The sequence below is a fragment of the Loxodonta africana genome, chromosome 11 (genome assembly GCF_030014295.1).
Source record: "Loxodonta africana isolate mLoxAfr1 chromosome 11, mLoxAfr1.hap2, whole genome shotgun sequence".
Taxonomy (NCBI): domain Eukaryota; kingdom Metazoa; phylum Chordata; class Mammalia; order Proboscidea; family Elephantidae; genus Loxodonta; species Loxodonta africana.
Window position 1 is genome coordinate 83056829 of NC_087352.1, and position 19862 is coordinate 83076690.

The 19862-nt window shown below is 38.4% G+C and overlaps 1 protein-coding gene across 3 annotated transcripts in view; it reads right to left on the reverse strand.

Moving 5' to 3' along the window:
• Positions 1 to 3527: 3527 nt before the first annotated feature.
• Positions 3528 to 19862, reverse strand: part of PSMA8 (proteasome 20S subunit alpha 8) — a 42433-nt gene continuing 26098 nt past the window's right edge. For all 3 annotated transcript variants that reach the window (XM_003406350.3, XM_003406348.4, XM_003406349.3), the window contains exons 5-7: positions 8277 to 8396; positions 8092 to 8154; positions 3528 to 4971 (exon numbers count right to left, since the gene is read on the reverse strand). In XM_003406350.3, coding sequence (XP_003406398.1) covers positions 4879 to 4971; positions 8092 to 8154; positions 8277 to 8396 — 276 coding nt within the window. In that variant the 3' untranslated portion in view covers positions 3528 to 4878. The remainder of the gene's footprint in view (positions 4972 to 8091; positions 8155 to 8276; positions 8397 to 19862) is intronic.

Consider the following 19862-nt stretch of genomic DNA (forward strand, 5'->3'; position numbering starts at 1 on the left):
AGGCCAAAGCTAAACAATCCTAATTTAAAGAGAGACTATAGGCCATGGCCCCACATGTCTGTCAGTTTGTCCTACTGTGGTGGTTTGCATGTTGCTGTGATGCTGGAAGCTATGTCACCAGTATTTCAAATACCAGCAGGGTCATTCATGGTCGACGGGTTTCAGCGGAGCTTCCAGACTAAGATAGAGTAGGAAGAAGGACCTAGTGGTCTATGTATGAAAAAATTAACCAGTGAAGACCTTATGAATAGCAGTGGGAAACTGATACAGTGTAGGAAGCTGAGCTCCTAAGGTTGAAAGGCACTCAAAATACCACTGGAGAAAAACTGTGTCCTCAAGAGTAGAGTTGACCTTAATGATGTACATGGAGTCAAGCTTTTGGGACCTTCATTTGCTTTTGTGTCATGATTCAAAATGAGAAGAAACAGTTGCAAACATCCATTAATAACAAGAATGTGTAATTTATGATGTATGCATGTGGGAAAATTGGAAATCATCAAAAATAAAATGGAATGCAAAGACATCGATATCCTAGGTATTAGTGAGCTGAGATGGACTGGTATTTGCCATTTTCAATCAGACAATCAATCCTATGGTCTACCATGTCAGGAACGGTAAATTGAAGAGGGATGGCTTGCATTCGTCAAAAAGAACATTTCAAGATCTGTCCTGAAATACAACCCTGTCGGTGATAGAATAATATCCATATGCCTATGAGGAAGACCAACTGATAGAACTATTACTCAAATTTACACACCAACCACTAATGCCAAAGATGAGGAAACTGAAGATTGTTACCAGCTTCTGCAGTCTGAAATTGTTCAAACATGCAATCTAGATGCATTGGTAATTACTGGTGATTGGAATGTGAAAGTTGGAAACAAAGAAGGAACAGTTGTTGGAAAACATGGCCTTGGTGATAGAAACACCACCAGAGATCGATCGCATGATAGAATTTTGCAAGACCAACGACTTCTTCACTGCAAATACTTTTCACCAACATAAACAGCGGCTTTACGCAGAAACCTCATCACATCAAATACACAGGAATCAAACTGACTACATCTGTGGAAAGAGGTGATGGAAAAGCTCAATATCATGAGTCAGAAAAAGGCCGGGGGTTGAGTGTGGAACAGACTATCAATTGCTCATATGCAAGATCAAGTTGAAGAGGAAGAAAATTAAAACAAATCCATGAGAGTCAAAGTATGACCTTGAGTATATTCCACCTGAATTTAGAGCATATCTCAAGAATAGATTTAACTCATTAAACACTAACGACTGAAGACCAGCTGAGTTGTGGAACGACATGAAACACATCATACATGAAGAAAGCAAGGGGTCGTTAAAAAGACAGGAAAGAAAGAAAAAAACAAAATGGACATCAGAAGAGACCCTGAAACTTACTCAGGAACGTACAGTAACTAAAGCAAAAGGAAGGAAAGATGAAGTAAAAGAGCTGAACAGATTTCAAAAGAAAGAATTATAATGAAATATGCAAAGACCAGGAGTTAGAAAACCAAAAGGGAGGAAAACACTTGGCATTTCTCAAGCTGAAAGTACTGAAGAGAAAATTCAAGCCTCGTGTTGCAATATTGAAGGATTCTATGGAGAAAATATTAGACAACACAGGAAGCACTGAAAGAAGACGGAAGGAATACAGAGTCACTCTACAAAAATAACTGACATCAGTCTCTTCAGGGGTAGCATATGATCAAGAACCGATGGTACTTGTCTTAGTTATCTAGTGCTGCCGTAACAGAAATACCACAAATGGATGGCTTCAACAAAAATCAATGTATTTTCTCACAGTCTAGTAGGCTAGAAGTCCAAATTCTGGGTGTCAGCTCCAGGGGAAGGCTTTCTCTGTCAGCTCTGGAGGAAGGTCCTTCTCCTCAATCATCCCCTGGACTAAGAGCTTCTCCGTGCAGGGACCCTGGGTCCAAAGGACATGCTCTGCTCCCAGTGCTGCTTTCTTGGTGGTGTGAAGTCCCCAACCTCTCTGCTTGTTTCTCTTTCATCTCCTGTAAGATAAAAGGTGGTGTAGACTACATCCCAGGGAAATTTACACTGGATCAGGGATGTGACCTGAGCAAGGGTGTTACAATCCCACCCTAATCCTCTTTAACCACAGGCAGAGATTATAATTTATAATACATAGGAAAATCACAAAATGGAGGACAACCACACAATCCTGGGAATCATGGCTTAACTAAGCTGGCACATGTTTTTTGGGGGGAAACAATTCAACCCATGGCAGTACTGAAGAAGTCGTCCAAGCTGCACTGAAGGCATTGGCAAAAAAAAAAAAAAAAAAAAGGCTCCAAGAATTGACAGAATTCCAATTGAGATATTTCAACAAACAGATGCAGCTCTGGGGGCACTCGTTCACCTACATCAAGGAATTTGGAAGACAGCTACCTGGCCAGCTGACTCTGAGAGATCCATATTTGTGCCCATTCCAAAGAAAGGTGATCCAACAGAATGTGGAAATTATCAAATATCATTAATATCACAAAGTAAAAAATATTGATGAGGATTATTCAAAAGCAGTTGCAGCAGTGTATCAACAGGGAACTGCCAGAAATTCAAGCCGGATTCAGAGGAGGACATTGAACAAGGGATATCATTATTGATGTCAGACTGATCCTGGCTGAAAACAGAATACCAGAAGATGTTTACTTGCATTTTATTGACTATACAAAGACATCTGACTCTGTGAATCACAACAAATTATGTATAACAGTGCGAAGGATGGGGATCCCAAAACACTTAATTGTGCTCATGCAGAACCTGTATACAGACCAAGAGGCAGTTGTTCAAACAGAACAAGGGGATGCTTCATGGTTTAGGATTAAGAAAGGTGTCAGAGTTGTATCCGTTCACCATTCTTACTCAATCTGTATGCTGAGTAAATAATCTGAAAAGCTGGACTATATGAAGAAGAAGGAGGCATCAGGATTAGAGGAAGACTCATTAACAACCTGTGATATACAGATGACACAACCTTGCTTGCACAAAGTGAAGAGGACTTGAAGCTTTTATTGATGAAGATCAAAGACTACAAACTTCAGTATGGATTGCACCTCAACATAAAGAAAACAATAATCTACAACTGGACCAATAAGCAACATCATGATAAACAGAGAAAAGAGTGAAGTTGCCAAGAATTTCATTTTACTTGGATTCACAATCAACACCCACGGAAGTAGTAGTCAAGAAATCAAGCAATGTATTGCATTGGGCGAATGTGCTGCAGAAGTCTACTTTAATGAGCTCAAAAGCAAAGATGTCACCTTGAGAGCTAAGGTGTGCCTGGCCCAAGCCATGGTATTTTTACTGGCCTCATAATGCATGCAAAAGCTTGACAATGAATAAGGTAGACCAAAGGATCGATGCATCTCAATTACGGTGTTGCCAAAGAATAGTGAATATACCATGGACTGCTAGAAGAACAAATCTGTCTTGGTAAAAGTACAGCCAGAATGCTCCTTAGAAGCAAGGATGGCCAGATCTCATCTCACATACTTTGGATATGTTATCAGATGGGACCAGTCCCTGGAGGACATCATGCTTGGTAGAGGGTCAGTGAAAAGAGGAAGACCTTCAAGATGGATTGACACAGTAGCTGCAACAATGGGCTCAAACATAGCAAGGACTATGAGGATGGCACAGTGTCATGGATTGAATTATGTCCCCCCAAAAATGTGCATATTAACTTGGTTAGGCCATGACTCCCAGTATTTTGTGGTTGTCCTCCATTCTGTGATTGCAATTTTATGTTAAAGAGAATTCAGGTGGGATTGTAACACCCTTACCAGGTCCCATCTCTGAGCCAATGTAAAGGAATTTTCCCTGGGGTGTGGCCTGTATGCAAGCAGAGAGCTGAGGACCTCATACCACTAAGAAAGCAGCACCAGGAGCAGAGTGCATTCTTTGGATCCAGGATCCCTGCGCGTGAGAAGCTCCCCGACCAGGGAAGATTGAGGACAAGGACCTTCCTCCAGAGCTGACAGAGAGAAAGCCTTCCCCTGGAGCCAATGCCCTGAATTTGGACTTTTAGCCTACTTTATTGTGAAGAAATAAATTTCTCTTTGTTAAAGCCATCCACTTGTGGTATTTCTGTTATGGCAGCACTAGATGACTGAGACAACCAGGCAGTGTTTCATTCTGTTGTACACAGGATCACTATTAGTCCGACCTGACTCAATGGCACCTAACAGTAACAACAGCTGGTTTTTGTGACTTTTAATGTCCTTATTTTCCAAAATATAACCTCCTTCCGGCATTAAAAACATTCTTTTTCTGGATCATATGGATTAAACCCTCTTTGTGGGTAAGGATCACTTTTTATTTTTCTTTCGCTCCTCTAAACAAGCACAGTACAATGCCAAGAACATAGTAACCACACTGAAGGAACATGTAACAAACCTAATATCCTATCCCACAAAGCATACTTTAAATAGAAATCTACACTAAGAATACATGTATTCATTTATTTTCTTATGTTCATACAGCATCCTATTCAAACATCTCTGTAAATTCTTACCACACTTTACCTATTTGGGTTAGGCTTTCAATGAGCAAAACAATATATTGCAAGTTACAGTGAAAAAAGTAAATAGAAATCTCTAAAATTCAATATTCAAACTTAATCAAATTACTAATTTTTAACTAAAAATATTTTTCCTAGTATCCTTTAGAGAAAATCTTCACACTAATCTATTTTTGTCCATGTAATGAAGACAGCCATAAATATGGCAGTCTCAAAATATCATACCAAATTTAATGCTGCAAAGTAACTTATCTCCTCTAAAACTTCACTAATTCTAAATGGTATAACAAAACATTAAGAACTCTCAGTGTCCATCCTAAAAATTAGACAGTCTTCTTTGACTTCTTCTTCTCTGCTTCTTCCTTTTCCTTTTCTATTTCAGTTACTTGTAATTCAATTTCCTTGGCACTAAACATCTAAAATGAGAAAAAAGTTAAAAAATCAAATTTTAATTATGCCAATAATTTTTAAATATTTACAATATGAGGGAACCAAATTATATTTCACAGACTTATATTCTCTATTTGTAACTACATTTTACAGATTCAAATGTGCAATTAAATGTTTCAAAAGATTCAAAAGCAACATACTTGTAACAATTGTGGACAAAATCAGAATTCTGACTTATCCACTATCATTGTGCTAAAAAAGAATGCAGGGCAAATGTGATACTGCATTGTATATCTTCTATATGTATGTAACTCCGAAAACATTCTAATGCAAGGCTTATTCTTATCCATGAGCAAAAAAAAAAGTCTCCAAAAAACCAAACTCATTGCCATGGAGTCAATTCTGACCCATAGCAACTCTATAAGGCAGAGTAGACTAACTGCCCAGAAGGGTTTACAAGGCTGTGACATCTTTATGGAAGCACACTGCCAAATCTTTCTCATCAGCTGATGGGTTCAAAGTGTCAACCTTTTGGCAGCCACTTTCTCAACCACTGAGCCAACAGGGCCACTTATCCATGAGCAGCAAGTAACTCATTACTGAAACCCCCTACACCTGCACCATGCTGTGTGTTTCTGTGATAGGATATAACGGTTTTATCAGTTTACTGAATAGCCAACAGAGGTAGGGGAAAGATGATTTGTACTTCACTGTTTTACTCCTCCCTCACTAAGTAAAAAGCAAAAAGAGTTTTTAGTTTCTAAAAATTCACAATATAATTTCACTTTTCTGTTCTACTGCTTCTGAACAGATCCAAGGGTTACATGATTGCTGTTATAAAAATAATGAAGTTAAGAAATTTTCATGTAAAGACCTGAATGTGATGACCTTAATATTGAAAAGAGATTATTTATAAAACAGATAAATGAATAATCAACTTTATGAAAAGGCGAAGTTTCACACATGTTAGAGATGGAAGTGTTTTTAGCAATTAGTACACCACCAGATTTTACATATAAGGAAATTAAGACTCCTAAAGTTAAGTGATTTGGCCAAAGATTGACAAAGAATTAAAAACTAGGTGATCCAACTCCAAAATTATTTTCATTTCACCAATAAGATGTGTAGGAATACCTATATTTGTTAATAATCTATACATAAAATATTATCTAAACATTTTATGAAGTGGATTATTAATGAAGCAATTATTGTGACTAACATGGGATGTAAAAATAAAGAGGAACAATATAGTTCTGTCACTAACAAGTCCACAGTTTAGTGGGAAAAACAGACATATAAACAAATCATTACGTTGCAATAAAAACCTGTAACAAAGTGATGTGGGAACACAAAATATTAAGCGACGCTACCTGGAGACGAGTCAAAGAAGCTTTTTTAAAAATGGGACCAGGCTGGCGAACATTTTAAAATTAAGGAGGTAGCCAAGTACATCAAACAAAGTCCTCTACTTGTGCTACATACACGTAATTATAAAAATCAAATGGTACTAAAAAACTTATAATGAAATACAGTGGTCCCCTGCTCTGCTCCACCCCACTTCTTTTCCACCCTTTACTCAGAGGCAACTACATTCAACTCTTTCAGCTCTGTCTTCTGGTTTTTACCTTCATATTTTTAAGTATTATGATTTCACTGCTATTTCTTTATTCTATTTCAGACATCATCTATTGACTTCCTAGTACAGTAGGTGAGGATTCAGGTATTTTACATCCCCTTTTTATCTTTCTCAGGAGCCCTAGTGGTACAGTGGTTAAGAGCTCAGCTGCTAACCAAAATGTTGGTAGTTCGAACCACCAACGGCTCGTAGGAAACTGTATGAGGCAGCTCTACTCTGTTCTATAGGGTCACTACGAGTCGGAATCCACTTGAGGGCAACAGATTTGGCTTGGTTTTTGGTATCTTTCTCAAGGGGAACGCTGAAGGCACAGTGGTTACGATGCTTCGCTGTAACCAAAAGGTTGATTGTCTGAACCCACCAGCAGCTCCTCAAGAGAAAGATGTGGCAGTCTGCTTCTGTGAAGATTTATAGCCTTGGAAACCTTCTGGGGTGGTTCTACTCTGTCCTATAGGGTCACTATGAGTTGGAATTGACTTGATGGCAGTGAGTTTGGGTTTTTAGTTATCTTTCTCCTCAAAATAGTTTTATAACACAATGATGTTTTTATGTGAATAGTTTTTTACAGTATTATGATTAAACAATTACTGTGCTGAAACAAGAAGTATATTTTTACATTTCTTTCTCATAAATTCTTGTTTCCAGAAGCTGATAAAGACCTTTTTTTTTTTTAAATCACTGGTTAGTGTTCCATATGCCTATTGCTAAAATTTTCCAAACATTTTAGCAGATTAATCATATACCAACTAACAATTTTTCCAAAAGTTCAAGTACAGTTCCCAACACTTTTCTTTTTTTAAGATTTCTCACTGTGTGCTTCTGACTTCCTACTTTAATCTGTAACAGTTGCTGAAGTTGTGAAGGATTTCATTTTACTTGGATCCACAATCATTGCCCCTGGAAGCAGCAGTCAAGAAATCAAGCAATGTACTCCACTGGGCAAATCTGCTGCAAAAGACCTCTTGAAAGTGTTAAAAAGCAAAGATATCATTTTAAGGACTATAAGTGCATCTGATTCAAGCGATGGTGTTTTCAATCACCTCATATGCGTGCAAAATCTGGACAATGAACAAGGAAGAACAAAGAAGAACTGATGCCTTTGAATTATGGTGTTGGCAAAGAATATTGAGTATACCATGGACTTCCAGGAGAATGAACAAATTTTTCTTGGAAGAAGTACAGCCAGAATGCTTCTTAGAAGTGAGGATGGCGAGACTTTATCTCACATACTTTGGACATGTTATCAGGAGTGACCAGTCCCTGGAGGAGGACATCATGCCTGGTAGAGGGTCAGCGAAAAAGAGGAAGACCCTCAAGGAGATGGACGAACACAGTGGCTCCAAGAATGGGCTTAAACATAGCAACAGTTGTGAGGATGGCGCAGGACCAGGCAGTGTTTTGCTGTGTTGTACATGGGGTTGCTAAAGTCGGAACTGTTTTGTTGTGTTGTACACAGGGTCACTAGAGTCGGAACTGACTTGATGGCACCTAACAACAGTTAATGACTTACCTTCAAAGGCTGATTTCTTCTTATTATAGCAAGTTCAATGTTTTTTCCACCAGATTGGACAACCTAACATAAACACAGAACAAGTACAATATTAGAATTACTTTAGCAAATTTTGTGTTTTAATAAAAAATTGGACGAAAAACACAAAACACACTTCATTGAATGTGCTGTATCAGATCACTTACTTCTAGCAAAGCTCTTATTGCCAGTTTGATAGCTTCGTTGTCGTTTGCCATAGCATCTTCTGTGTAATTCTTTTCTAGAAATTCTCTAACAGTTTTAGCACTTCGGCCTATTGCATTTGCCTTAAAAAATAAAAGATAATTATTAATATCATCACAACATGACTGAATTTATGGTTAAGTTTAGGGTTTTGGATTTTGTTCCAGCATTCCTTAGTATAATTACAAAATAAAAAGTGTAAGTTTGAAAACTCAGAGAACATTTCAGCAGCTCATTTGGTTACTATATGAATAATCTGTAATGGTGGCATAACTTTCACTTTCAAATATACCAATGCTTTGTCCTAGCCAATGCTTTCAAGTCCTTAATAACCAGAAAAGATTGAGCTTGAAACTGCAAAAGATGTGGAAAGAAAGGGAAGTATAAGGTTTTGCAATATAGTGCAGAAGGAAAAGAGAAAAGACATTAATGTGAAGAGGAAAGCTGTTTACATAAATAGGACTAAGCGTCAATTTCTTATAACTCAGAAGAAAGTACAGCGGTCACCTAATTACTGATTCTCTTCTTTGTATGTAGATACGTAAGAAGAGTCACCTCTGTTCCATTCCTCATTTTTCTGTTCTCGACATTTTCATCAGAAGAAGAAAAAGAGGCAAACGAGTTCCCCTGGTTACATGGCTACAGATAGTGGACAGCATGCTCTTTTAATTAAGTCTAAATATCGAAACTAGTAATAGTGATGCTGATGGTAATAATTTAACAGGGCATTAATGTCCCAGGCACTATGCCAAGCATTTTGCATGGATTGTCTAATTTAATCATCACAAAAACAATAGGTACTACTGCTAACCCCAATTCATGGGTGAGAAACTGGAGGTTTAAAAAAAGGCTAAAAAAGGATTTTTCAATCTCAGCACTACTGACATTTTGGGCCAGATATGTCTTTGTTGTGGGGCTGTTCTATGCATTGTAGGATGTCGAGTAGCATCCCTGGCCCCCACTCAGTAAGATGCCAGTAGCACCCCCTCCCAGTTATAAGTCCCGACACTGCCAAATGCTTGTTGGTGGGGGCAGAGGCAAAACTGTCCTGTTTGAAAAACACTAGGGTAAGTAATCTGCCCAAGATCATATAAGGAGGAAACAGAAGAGCAGATATTTGAAACTAAGTTGTATGAATTGACAATCCAAGCTTTAAAAAAAATTTTTTTAATAAAATTTTATTTCGTTTTTGGTGAAAGATTACACAGCAAGTTAGGTTCCCATTACCAATTTCTATACATATTGTTCAGTGACACTGGTTACATTTTTCCACAACGTGTCACAATTCTCATTATTTTCATTCTGGTTGTTCCGGTTCCATCAATCTAGCTTCCCTGCCTTTCTCCCCCACTTCTTATCTTTGCTTTAGGGTAAATGTTGACAGTTTGATCTCTATACATGATTTTTTAAAAGAGCATGGTACTCACGGTTGATACTGTTTATTTTATAAGCCAATTTAGTTCCAAGTTTAAAGGCTATCTCAGGACGACAGTCTCAGGCATTCCTCTAGTTTCTAACAGTCCAGTAAGTCTGGTTTTTTTTTTTGTTTTTCTAAGAATTTGAGTTTTGTTCTACATTTTTCTACTGGTCTATCCAGCACCATCTGTTATGTCCCTGGCCAAAATGGTTGATCGTGGTAGCCAGGTACCATCTACTACTTCTGGTCTCAGGATAAATAAGGCCTTGGTTCCTTTGGGCTACTAGACCTGTAAACTAGTTTCTTCTTTGAGTCTTTGGTTTCCTTCATTCTCTTTTGCTGCAGACAAGTAGAGACCAATAGTTGTATCTTAGATGGCCACTTTCTAGCCTTTAAGACCCCAGATGCTGGTCACCGAACTAGAATGTAGAACATAAACTTTAAGAACTATATAATGCCAGTCAACCAAGTTGTCCCACAAGACTATGGTCCCAAGCTTTCACACCCAGTAAACCAATCCCTTGAGTTGTTTGGTCAGGTCTAGGAAGTATCCGTAATTGTTCCCCCATGGGCTACATTATATGTATAAATATATAAGTAGCACATACAAACATGTATATGCATACACCTAGATTACCCCATACTTGCACATACACATACTCACATATGCCATCCTATATACATACGTATGTATACATATCTATGTAACCACTCACATATTTTTTCGTTGATACTAATGTTATTACAAAATTGTAAAGTTTTTAACAAAAATGTCCCTTATTCTTGTTTACTTCTCAGCGTCATCATTTACCTTAACCAAGTTGTGCAGACTTCACCCTCATTCAGTACTGCCTTATCCATCACCCAAAATAACAAGTGTCTACTATCTAGAAAGTGACCCCTACCTCCCTCCCCCTCCCATCCCTAGTAACCACCAAAGAACGTTGCTTTCTGTATATATACTTATTCCTGTCATTTTATAAAGGTGAGATCATACAATATTTGTCCTGCCATGATTGACTTATTGTCTTAGGCTGGGTTCGCTAAAGCAGCAAAACCAGTGAAGCGTATAAATATATATAGACAGGGATTTATATCAAGGAAATAGCTCAATCTGTTGTAAATGGCTGGAACGTCCCAAGCCTGTGGGTCAGGATAGAGGATTCTCCTGATTCATGAAGCTACAGGGGCTGGCAAACTCAATATCGGCAGTTGAGAGAGCACAGCTCTTCTCACAGGCTATGAAGATTGACAAATTCCAAGATCAGCAGGCAACACCACAGGTAAGCTGCTAACTCAAGTCCCAAGAACCAGAGGTTGGACGAAAAAGAGCCAGATGCAGGGTCCAGTGCAAGCAAAAGCCCCTGGGCCTTACCATAATGTCCACTTATATTAGATGGAGGTCACACATCCAAGGAAACTCTTTCAACTGACTGGCTACTCACAGCAGATCCCATTATGGAGGTGATCACATTACATCAAAACTCGTCACGGTAGTGATCACAACATCACTACCAAACTACATCATAACTGCCAAACCACAGGGAATTATGGCCCAGCCAATTTGACAAACAACCTTAAACATCACACTTACTTCACTCTGCATGTCTTCCAGATTAGATTCATCCATGTTATGTTTCAAGAACTCACCATTACTCTTTGTAACTGTATAGTATTCCATTGTATGTATGTATCACCATCTGTTTATGCATTCATCTGTTTTGGGGCACTTAGGCTGTTTCCATCTTTCTACTATTGCAAATAATGCTGTGATGAACATAGGTGTGCATATGTTTATTCGTGTCACTGCTATTAGGCCTCTAGAGTATACACACCTAGGAGTGGGATTGTTGGATCATAAGACATTTCCATTTCTAGCTTTTTGAGGATGCGCATAACCATTTTCCATAGTGGCTGTACCATTTTACAAACCTACCAGCAATGGCGAAGGATTCCAATCTCCCTCCAATGTTGCCAGTATCTGTTGTTTTCTGTTTCATCAGTGACATTTTTGCAGGGGTGACATGGTATCTCATTGTAGTTTTGATGTGCATCTCTCTAAGGGCTAATGATCGTGAGTATCTTTTCATTTGTTGGCTACTTGAACGTCCTCTTTGGTGAAATATGTGTTCGTGTCCTTTCTCCATTTCTTTTAACTGGACTGTTTTTGAGTTGAAGTTTGTTTTTTTTTTTTTATGTATTCTAGAGATTAGACCCTTATCAGATGTTGTTCCCAAAGATTTTTTCCCAGTCTGTAGGATCTCTTTTTACTCTTTTGATAAAGTTTTTTGACAAGCATAAGTATTTAATTTTTAGGAGGTCCCAGTTAACTATTTTGTCTTCTATTGTTTGTGCATTTATAGCTGTGCTTGGTAATCTATTCCTAAAGAAAACTGGGTCCCATAGTTTTGACCTATATTATATTCAAGGGTCTTTACAGTTTTAGCTTTAATACTTAGGTCTCTGATCCACTTTGAGTTAGTTTTTGTGTATGGTGTGAGGTATGGATCCTGTTTTCATTTTCATGGATATCCATTTTTGCCAGCACCATTTACTGAAGAGGCTGTGTCTTCCTCATTGAATGCACTCTGACTCCTTGTCGAAAATCAGCTGCCCATAAATGGATGGATTTACTTCTGGGTTCTCCATTCTATTCCACTGGACTATGTGCCTGTCATTGAAGCAGTACTAGGCTGTTTTAATTACTATGGCTGTATAGGATGTTTTGACATTGGGAAGTGTGAGGCCACCTACTTTATTCTTCTTCAATATTGCTTTGGCTATTCGAGGCCTCTTTCCCTTCCATATAAAATATGTGATTAGTTTTTCCATTTCGGTAAAGAACAATATTGGAATTTGGATTGGGATTGCATTATGTCCACAGATCTCTTTGGGTACTATTGACATTTTCACAATGTTGAGTCTTACAATTCATGAGCATGAAATGTTCTTACATTTATGTAGGTCTCTCTTAGTTTATTGCAGCAGAGTTTTACAGGTTTCAACGAATAAGTCTTTTACGTTTCCGGTTAGGTTTATTCCCAGGTATTTTATCATTTGGGGGGCTACTGAAAATGGTACTGTTTTCAAAGTTCTCCTTGCTGGTGTAAAGGAACCTAACTGATCTTTGTGTTTTGATCTTCTATCCTGCCACTTTGCTAAATATTTCTATCCGATCCAGTAGCTTTCTTTTGGAATCCCTGGTATTTTCTATGTATATGATCATGTCATCTGCGAAAACAGCTTTACTTCTTTCCAATTTGAATACCCTTTATTTCCTTTTTTTGCCTTGTTGCTTTGGCTAGGACTTCCAGTTCAATACTAAATAAGAGTGGTGATAGTGGGCATCCTTGTCTCATTCCTGTTCTCAAAGGGAAGGCTCTCAGAATTTCTCCATTGAGAGTAATGTTGGCTGTTGGCTTTGCATGTTGAGGAATTTTCCTTCTATTCCTATTTTGTTGACAGTTTTGATCTGGAAAGGGTGCTGAATTTTATCAAATGCCTCTTTTGCATCAATTGAGACAATCATGTGATTCTTTCTCTGTTTTATTAATATGAATTACATTGGTTGATTTTCAATGCTGAATGAATCTCACCAAATCATGCATTTCTGGTATGAATCCCACCTAATCATGATGTATGCTTTTTTTGATACGCTGTTACATTTTGTTGGCTAGAGTTTTGGTGCAAATTTTTGCATCTATCTATATTCAGGAGGAATATTGGTCTGTAATTTTCCTGTTTTGTAATGTCTTTACCTGGTCTTGGTATCAGGGTGATGCTGGCTTCATTAAATGAGTTAGGAAGTATCCCTTCCTGTTCTATGTTTTGGAAGAGTTTCACTAGAACTGGTGTCAGCTTCTCTCTGAATGTTTGGTAAAATTTCCCAATAAAGCCATCTGGGCCTGGGCTTTTTGTTGGGAGTTTTTTGATGACATCTGCAATACCTTCTTTTGTTATCAGTCTGTTTAGATTTCTACCTCTATTTGTTTTAGTTTAGGTTGCTTAGTGTGCTTCTAAAAATTAGTCCATTTCTTCTAGGTTTTCAAATTGGCTGCAGTATATTTTTTCTTAGTATTCTGTTATGATCTTTATCTCATTTGGATCTGCTGATTCTCTGGTTTCATTTATTTTGGTTATTTCCTTATCATTTTATTCCATTGTCAAATTGGGCAGTGGCTTGTCAATTTTATTGTTTCTCTCACAAAACCAACTTTCTTTTATTGATTCTTTCTATTGCTTTTCTGTTTCATTTATTTTTGTTCAGGTCTTTATCATTTTCTTTCTTCTGGTAGTTTGGTCTTCTTTTGCTGTTCCTTTATTATTTGTTCAACTTGTCAGGTTAAGTTACTGATTTCTGACCTTTCATTTTTTTTAATGTATGCACTTATTGCTATAAATTTACCTCAGAGCACTGCTTTTGCTGCATCCCAAAAGTATGTTGTTTTCGTTCTAGGTATTTTTAAATTTCACTTTTTATTTCTTCTGTGACCCAACAGCTTTTTCTAGTAACATCCTATTTAGTTTCCAGGTATTTACTTTTCTTGTTCTTCCCGTTACTGATTTCTAGTTTCTTACTGTTATAGTCTAAGAAGATGCTCTATATAATTTCTTTTTAGATTCAATGAAGCTTGCTTTGTGGCCTTGTCATGGATTGAATTGTATCTCCCAAAAATGTCTGTCAACTTGACTAGGCCATGATTCCCAATATTGTGATTGTCCACCATTTTGTCATCTGATGCGATTTTCCTGTGTTGTAAATCCTAACTCTATGATGTTAATGAGGTAGGATTAACAGCATTAGAGGTAGGACTCTATTTACAAGATTAGGTTGCATCTTAAGTCAATCACTTTTTTAAAGTAATTTTTATTGTGCTTTAAGTTTGCAAATCAAGTCAGTCTCTCACATAAAAACTTACATACACCTTACTACATACTCCCAATTACTCTCCCCCCCAATGAGACAGCCTGCTCCTTCCTTCCGCTCTCTCTTTTCGTGTCCTTTTTACCAGCTTCTAACCCCCTCTACCCTCCCATCTCCGCTCCAGGCAGGAGATGCCAACACAGTCTGAAGTGTCCACCTGATCCAAGTAGCTCACTCCTCATCAGCATCCCTCTCTGACCCACTGTCCAGTCCAATCCATGTCTGATGAGTTGGCTTTGGAAATGGTTCCTGTCCTGGGCCAACAGAAGGTTTGGAGGCCATGACTACCGGGGTCCTTCTAGTCTCAGTCAGACCATTAAGTCTGCATCCCACTGCTCTCCCGCTCCCTCAGGGGTTCTCTGTTGTGTTCCCTGTCAGGGCAGTCATCGGTTGCGGCCAGGCACCATTCTAGTTCTTCTGGCCTCAGGATGATGTAGTCTCTGGTTCATGTAGCCCTTCTGTCTCTTGTGCTCGGAATTACCTTGTGTCCTTGGTGTTCTTCATTCTCCTTTGATCCAGTTGAGACCAACTGATGCATCTTAGATGGCTCCTCGCTAGCGTTTAAGACCCCAGACGCCACTCTTCAAAGTGGGATGCAGAATGTTTTCTTAATAATTTTATTATGCCAATTGACTTAGATGTGCCCTGAAACCATGGTCCCCAAACCCCTGCCCCTGCTTCGCTGACCTCTGAAGCATTCAATTTATTCAGGAAACTTTTTTGCTTTTGGTTTAGTCCAGTTGTGCTGACCTCCCCTGTATTGAGTGTTGTCCTTCCCTTCACCTAAAGTAATTCTTATCTATTACCTAATTAGCAAATAACCCTCTCCCACTCTCCATCCCTCCCACTCTTGTAACCACGAAAGAGTGTGTTCTTCTCAGTTTAAAATATTTCTCAAGATCTTGTAATAGTGGCCTTATACAATATTTGTCCTTTTGCAACTGACTCATTTCACTCATCATGATGCCTTCCAGGTTCCTCCATGTTATGAAATATTTCACAGATTCCTCACTGTTCTTTATCAATGCGTAGTATTCCATTGGGTGAATATACCATAATTTATTTATCCATTCATCCATTGATGGGCACCTTGGTTGCTTCCATCTTTTTGCTATTGTAAACAGTGCTGCAATAAACATGGGTGTGCATGTATCTGTTCGTGTAAAGGCTCTTATTTCTCTAGGATATATTCCGAGGAATGGGATTGCTGGGTAGTATGGTAGTTCTATTTCTAGCTTTTTAAGGAAGCATCAATTTCCAAAGTGGTTGTACCATTTTACATTCCCACCAGCAGTGTCTAAGTGTTCCAATCTCTCCACAGCCTCTCCAACATTTATTCTTTTGTGTTTTTTGGATTAATGCCAGCCTTGTTGGAGTGAGATGGAATCTCATTGTAGTTTTGATTTGTATTTCTCTAATGGCTAATGATCAAGAGCATTTCCTCACGTGTCTGTTAGCCGCCTGAAATGTCTTCTTTAGTGAAGTGCTTGTTCATATCCTTTGCCCATTTTTTAACTGGGTTGTCTTTTTGTGGTTGAGTTTTAGCAGAAACATGTAGATTTTAGAGATTAGGTGCTGGTTGGCGATGTCATAGCTTAAAATTTTTTCCTAGTCTGTAGGTGGTCTTTTTACTCTTTTGGTGAAGTCAGTCAATCACTTTTGAGATATAAAAGAGAGAAGTGAGCAGAGAGACCAGGGGGACCTCACATCACCAAGAAAGTAGAATTAGGAGCACACATCCTTTGGTTCCAGGTTCCCTGTGCTGAGAAGCTCCTAAAGCAGGGTAAGATTCATGACAAGGACGTTCCCCCAGAGCCGACACAATGAGAAAGACTTCCCCTGAAGCTGGCACCTTGAATTCAGGCTTCTAGTCTCCTAGACTTGAAAAATAAATTCTTCTCTGTTAAAGCCATCCACTTGTGGTATTTCTGTTATAGCAGCACTAAATAACTAAGACAGGCCTAAGATATGGTTTATCCTGGAGAACATTCTGCATGTGTTGGAGAAGAATGCGTGTTGTGCTACTGTTGTGATGTATTCTATATATACGTATACATACATACATATATATGTCTGTGTCCGTGTCTCTGTATCTCTATGTGTCTGTGTCTCTGTGTGTGTGTGTGTGTGTGTGTGTGTATACAGAAGCCCTGGTGGAGTAGTCGTTAAGAGTTATGGCTACTAACCAAAAGGTCGGCAGTTTGAATCCACCAGGTGTTCCTTGGAAACTCTATGGGGCATATGTATGTATGAGGTCCAGTTGGTTAGCAGTGTTTAGATCTTCAGAATTTTTGCTGATTTTCTTTCTAGTTCTGTCCATCACTGAATGTGGTGTGTTAAAATCTCCTACTAGTACTGTAGATCTTTTTATTTCTCTCTTCAGTTTTATTTGTTTTATTTTGGAGCTCTGGCATTGGGTAAATAAATATTTATAACTGTTATGTGTCCTTGGTGAATTGACCCTTTAATCATTATATAGCATTCTTCTTTGACTCTTATAATGGTTTTTCACTTTGTCTATTTTGTCAGATATTAATACCGCCACCCCTGCTCTCTTTTGGTTGCTTTTTGCTTGGTATATTTTTCCCATTCTTTGATTTTTAACCCACTTATGCCTTTGTGTCTAAGGTGTCTCCTGTAGATAACATATTGATTGGTCATTTTTTTTTTTTAATCCGTTCCGCCACACTCTCTCTCTTGACTGGTGCATTTAATCCATTTACATTCAGTGTGATTCTCGTTAGGTAAGAATTTACTTGTCATTTTGTTATACTTTTTTTCTGTGGTATTAACGGTTTCTTTGTTCTTTACTTTCTGTGTTGAATTCTTTTTGTACATGGATTTTCTTTTCATTTATGTTTTATGTTTACTGAATCTGATTTTCTTCATTTTGATGAGATTTATTTTCTTTGTGGTTACCCTGAAGTTTACATTTATCATCCTATATTTAAAGCAGTCCATTATATCTTGATATTGCCTTGATTTCCTCTCCATATGGAAGTTCTGTAATTATACCATTCAGTCACCCTTTCTGTTTTGAAATTTTCATTGTTTACTTCTTTATATCTCTGGTTTGCTTTACTCAATTTTGTAGCTTTATTTCACTTTTGTGAAGTCTTTATTTGCCTTGGTATCTGGGTGATTTTGTCATGCGTATTTGTCTTAGGTTGTTGTTTGACATCACTGGCTTTCTATCCAAAGGACCCCTTTAATATTTCACATAGGGCTGGTCTTGTGGTTATAAATTCTCTTAATTTCTCCTTATCTGGGACTGCTCTAATTTCAACCTCATTTTTGAAGACAGTTTTACTGGATATATGATTCTTGGTTGGCAGTTCTTTTCTTTTGAGGTTTGTATGTCATCCCATCGCCTTCTTGCCTACATGTTTTCTGATGAGGAACTGGCAGTTTTATTGAAGACTCTATGTAAGTGACATTTTGTTTTTTATGAGCGGCTCTCAAAATTCTTTCTCTGGTTCTGCAAAATTTGATTATGATATGTCTTGGTAATTCTCTTTTGGGATCTATCCTGTATGGGGCTCACTGAGCTTCTTGTATGAAGATCTTCTCATCTTTCATGGTATTTGGGAAGTTTTATACCATTATACCTTCACAAATTCTCTGTGCTCTTTTTTCTGACTTCCCCTTCTGGAATCCTAATATGCATACGTTATTCTCTTGATGGTGTTCCATATAACCTTTAAGCTTTCTTAATTTTTCTCCAGTCTCTTTTCTGATTGTTCCTCAAACAAGCTAGTATCAAGAGATCTGTCCTCTATTTCACTGATTCTTTGTTCCACTGATTCGATTCTTCTGTGTCCTTCCACTGAATTGTTTATTTCTGATACTTTACCATTAATCTTCTGAATTTCTAGCTGCTGCTTTTGCATGGTTTCTATTTTTCTCTTGGGTTTGTAATTAATTTGTTTTCCTGAATGCTTCTAAGTTTTTTTTTTCTAGGTTTTTTTTTTCCTGTGTTTTCTTTTATCTCTTAGAGAATCCTAAACACTAGTCTCTTGAATTCCCTGTCAGGTCATTGTATTATCAGTTCTTCCTCAGTAAGGTTTTCTGTATCTTTGCTTACTTGTTTGAGCCATCTTATCCTTATTTTTTTCTTATTATTTGTAATTGTCTGCTGTCTCCAAGGCATTAATGTTCTACTTGATGCATTTGTATTATTTCTTTATTTTGTTTTGATATATCTGGAGCTTAGCTTTTTCCATTTCTCTTTGTATTATCTATCTACCTTTGTATTATTTTAACTGATGTTGCTTTGTACTGTTGATCTGTATATGACTATGATGCTGCCAGTTGGTTTGGAGTAATTTTCTCTCACTGGTGGGTATGATGAGTCACATACACATGGGAATCCTGTTGTTGGGAACATGTATCTTCCCTCATAGGACTGTGTGAAAATGTGCGAGCACACCCTTTCCCACAGAGGTGCTTCGGGTGTTGGGTGGTCAGGGTCCCTCCACCACTGTTGTGGTGTCATATGGTTCTTTCACACTGGTGTGTACTGATATTGTGGCCTCTGGAGAGCAGGATGGGTCATCTTTATAGACCCAGGGAGGCAGTACAATTCTGATGGGTGAGGTGGGCTCTCTGCTTAGTTATGGATTGGTGTCCTACTGATTGGCAGAGGGCTAGAGGTCTCTACCTATGCTCAGGTGACCTCAGGGAATACATACGGTATGGGAGGGTCACCTGGAATGCCTTGCCTCATCTGCTAGGCAGTGGGTATTTTGCACTCAGAGCAAGCAGTGAGTGGGAAGAACTGCCTGGGTGTCTCACAACGCAGGCCAGGTGGGGTGTGAGGTAGGCTCTGGTTAGGCAAGAGAAGGGGTGGGTGGTTCTCTCGGTTCTCTGCTTGGCCAGGCAGGAGGGACTGCAAGAGTGCCTTCTGGACATCTCTCTGCTGGCCAGGGCAGAGGGGTTGTGGGCATATCTCTGGGGAGAAACGGATATGGGCATGTCTCTCAGGCTTCTCTCTGTGTGGACAAGAGCAGTAGGGGTGTAGGCTTATCTCAGTGGCTTCTGAAAGTCCAAACTTTTAACTCTATATACTACACTGCTACATATCCCCATGCTATGCTGACTGTAGAGAGCAAGAACCAGATGTAGGATCCCGACATTAAATGGGTGATCCCTCAGTTTGGTTTAGTATTATGATTATAGGAAAAGAGATCGCAAAGGGAATTTTAGAAG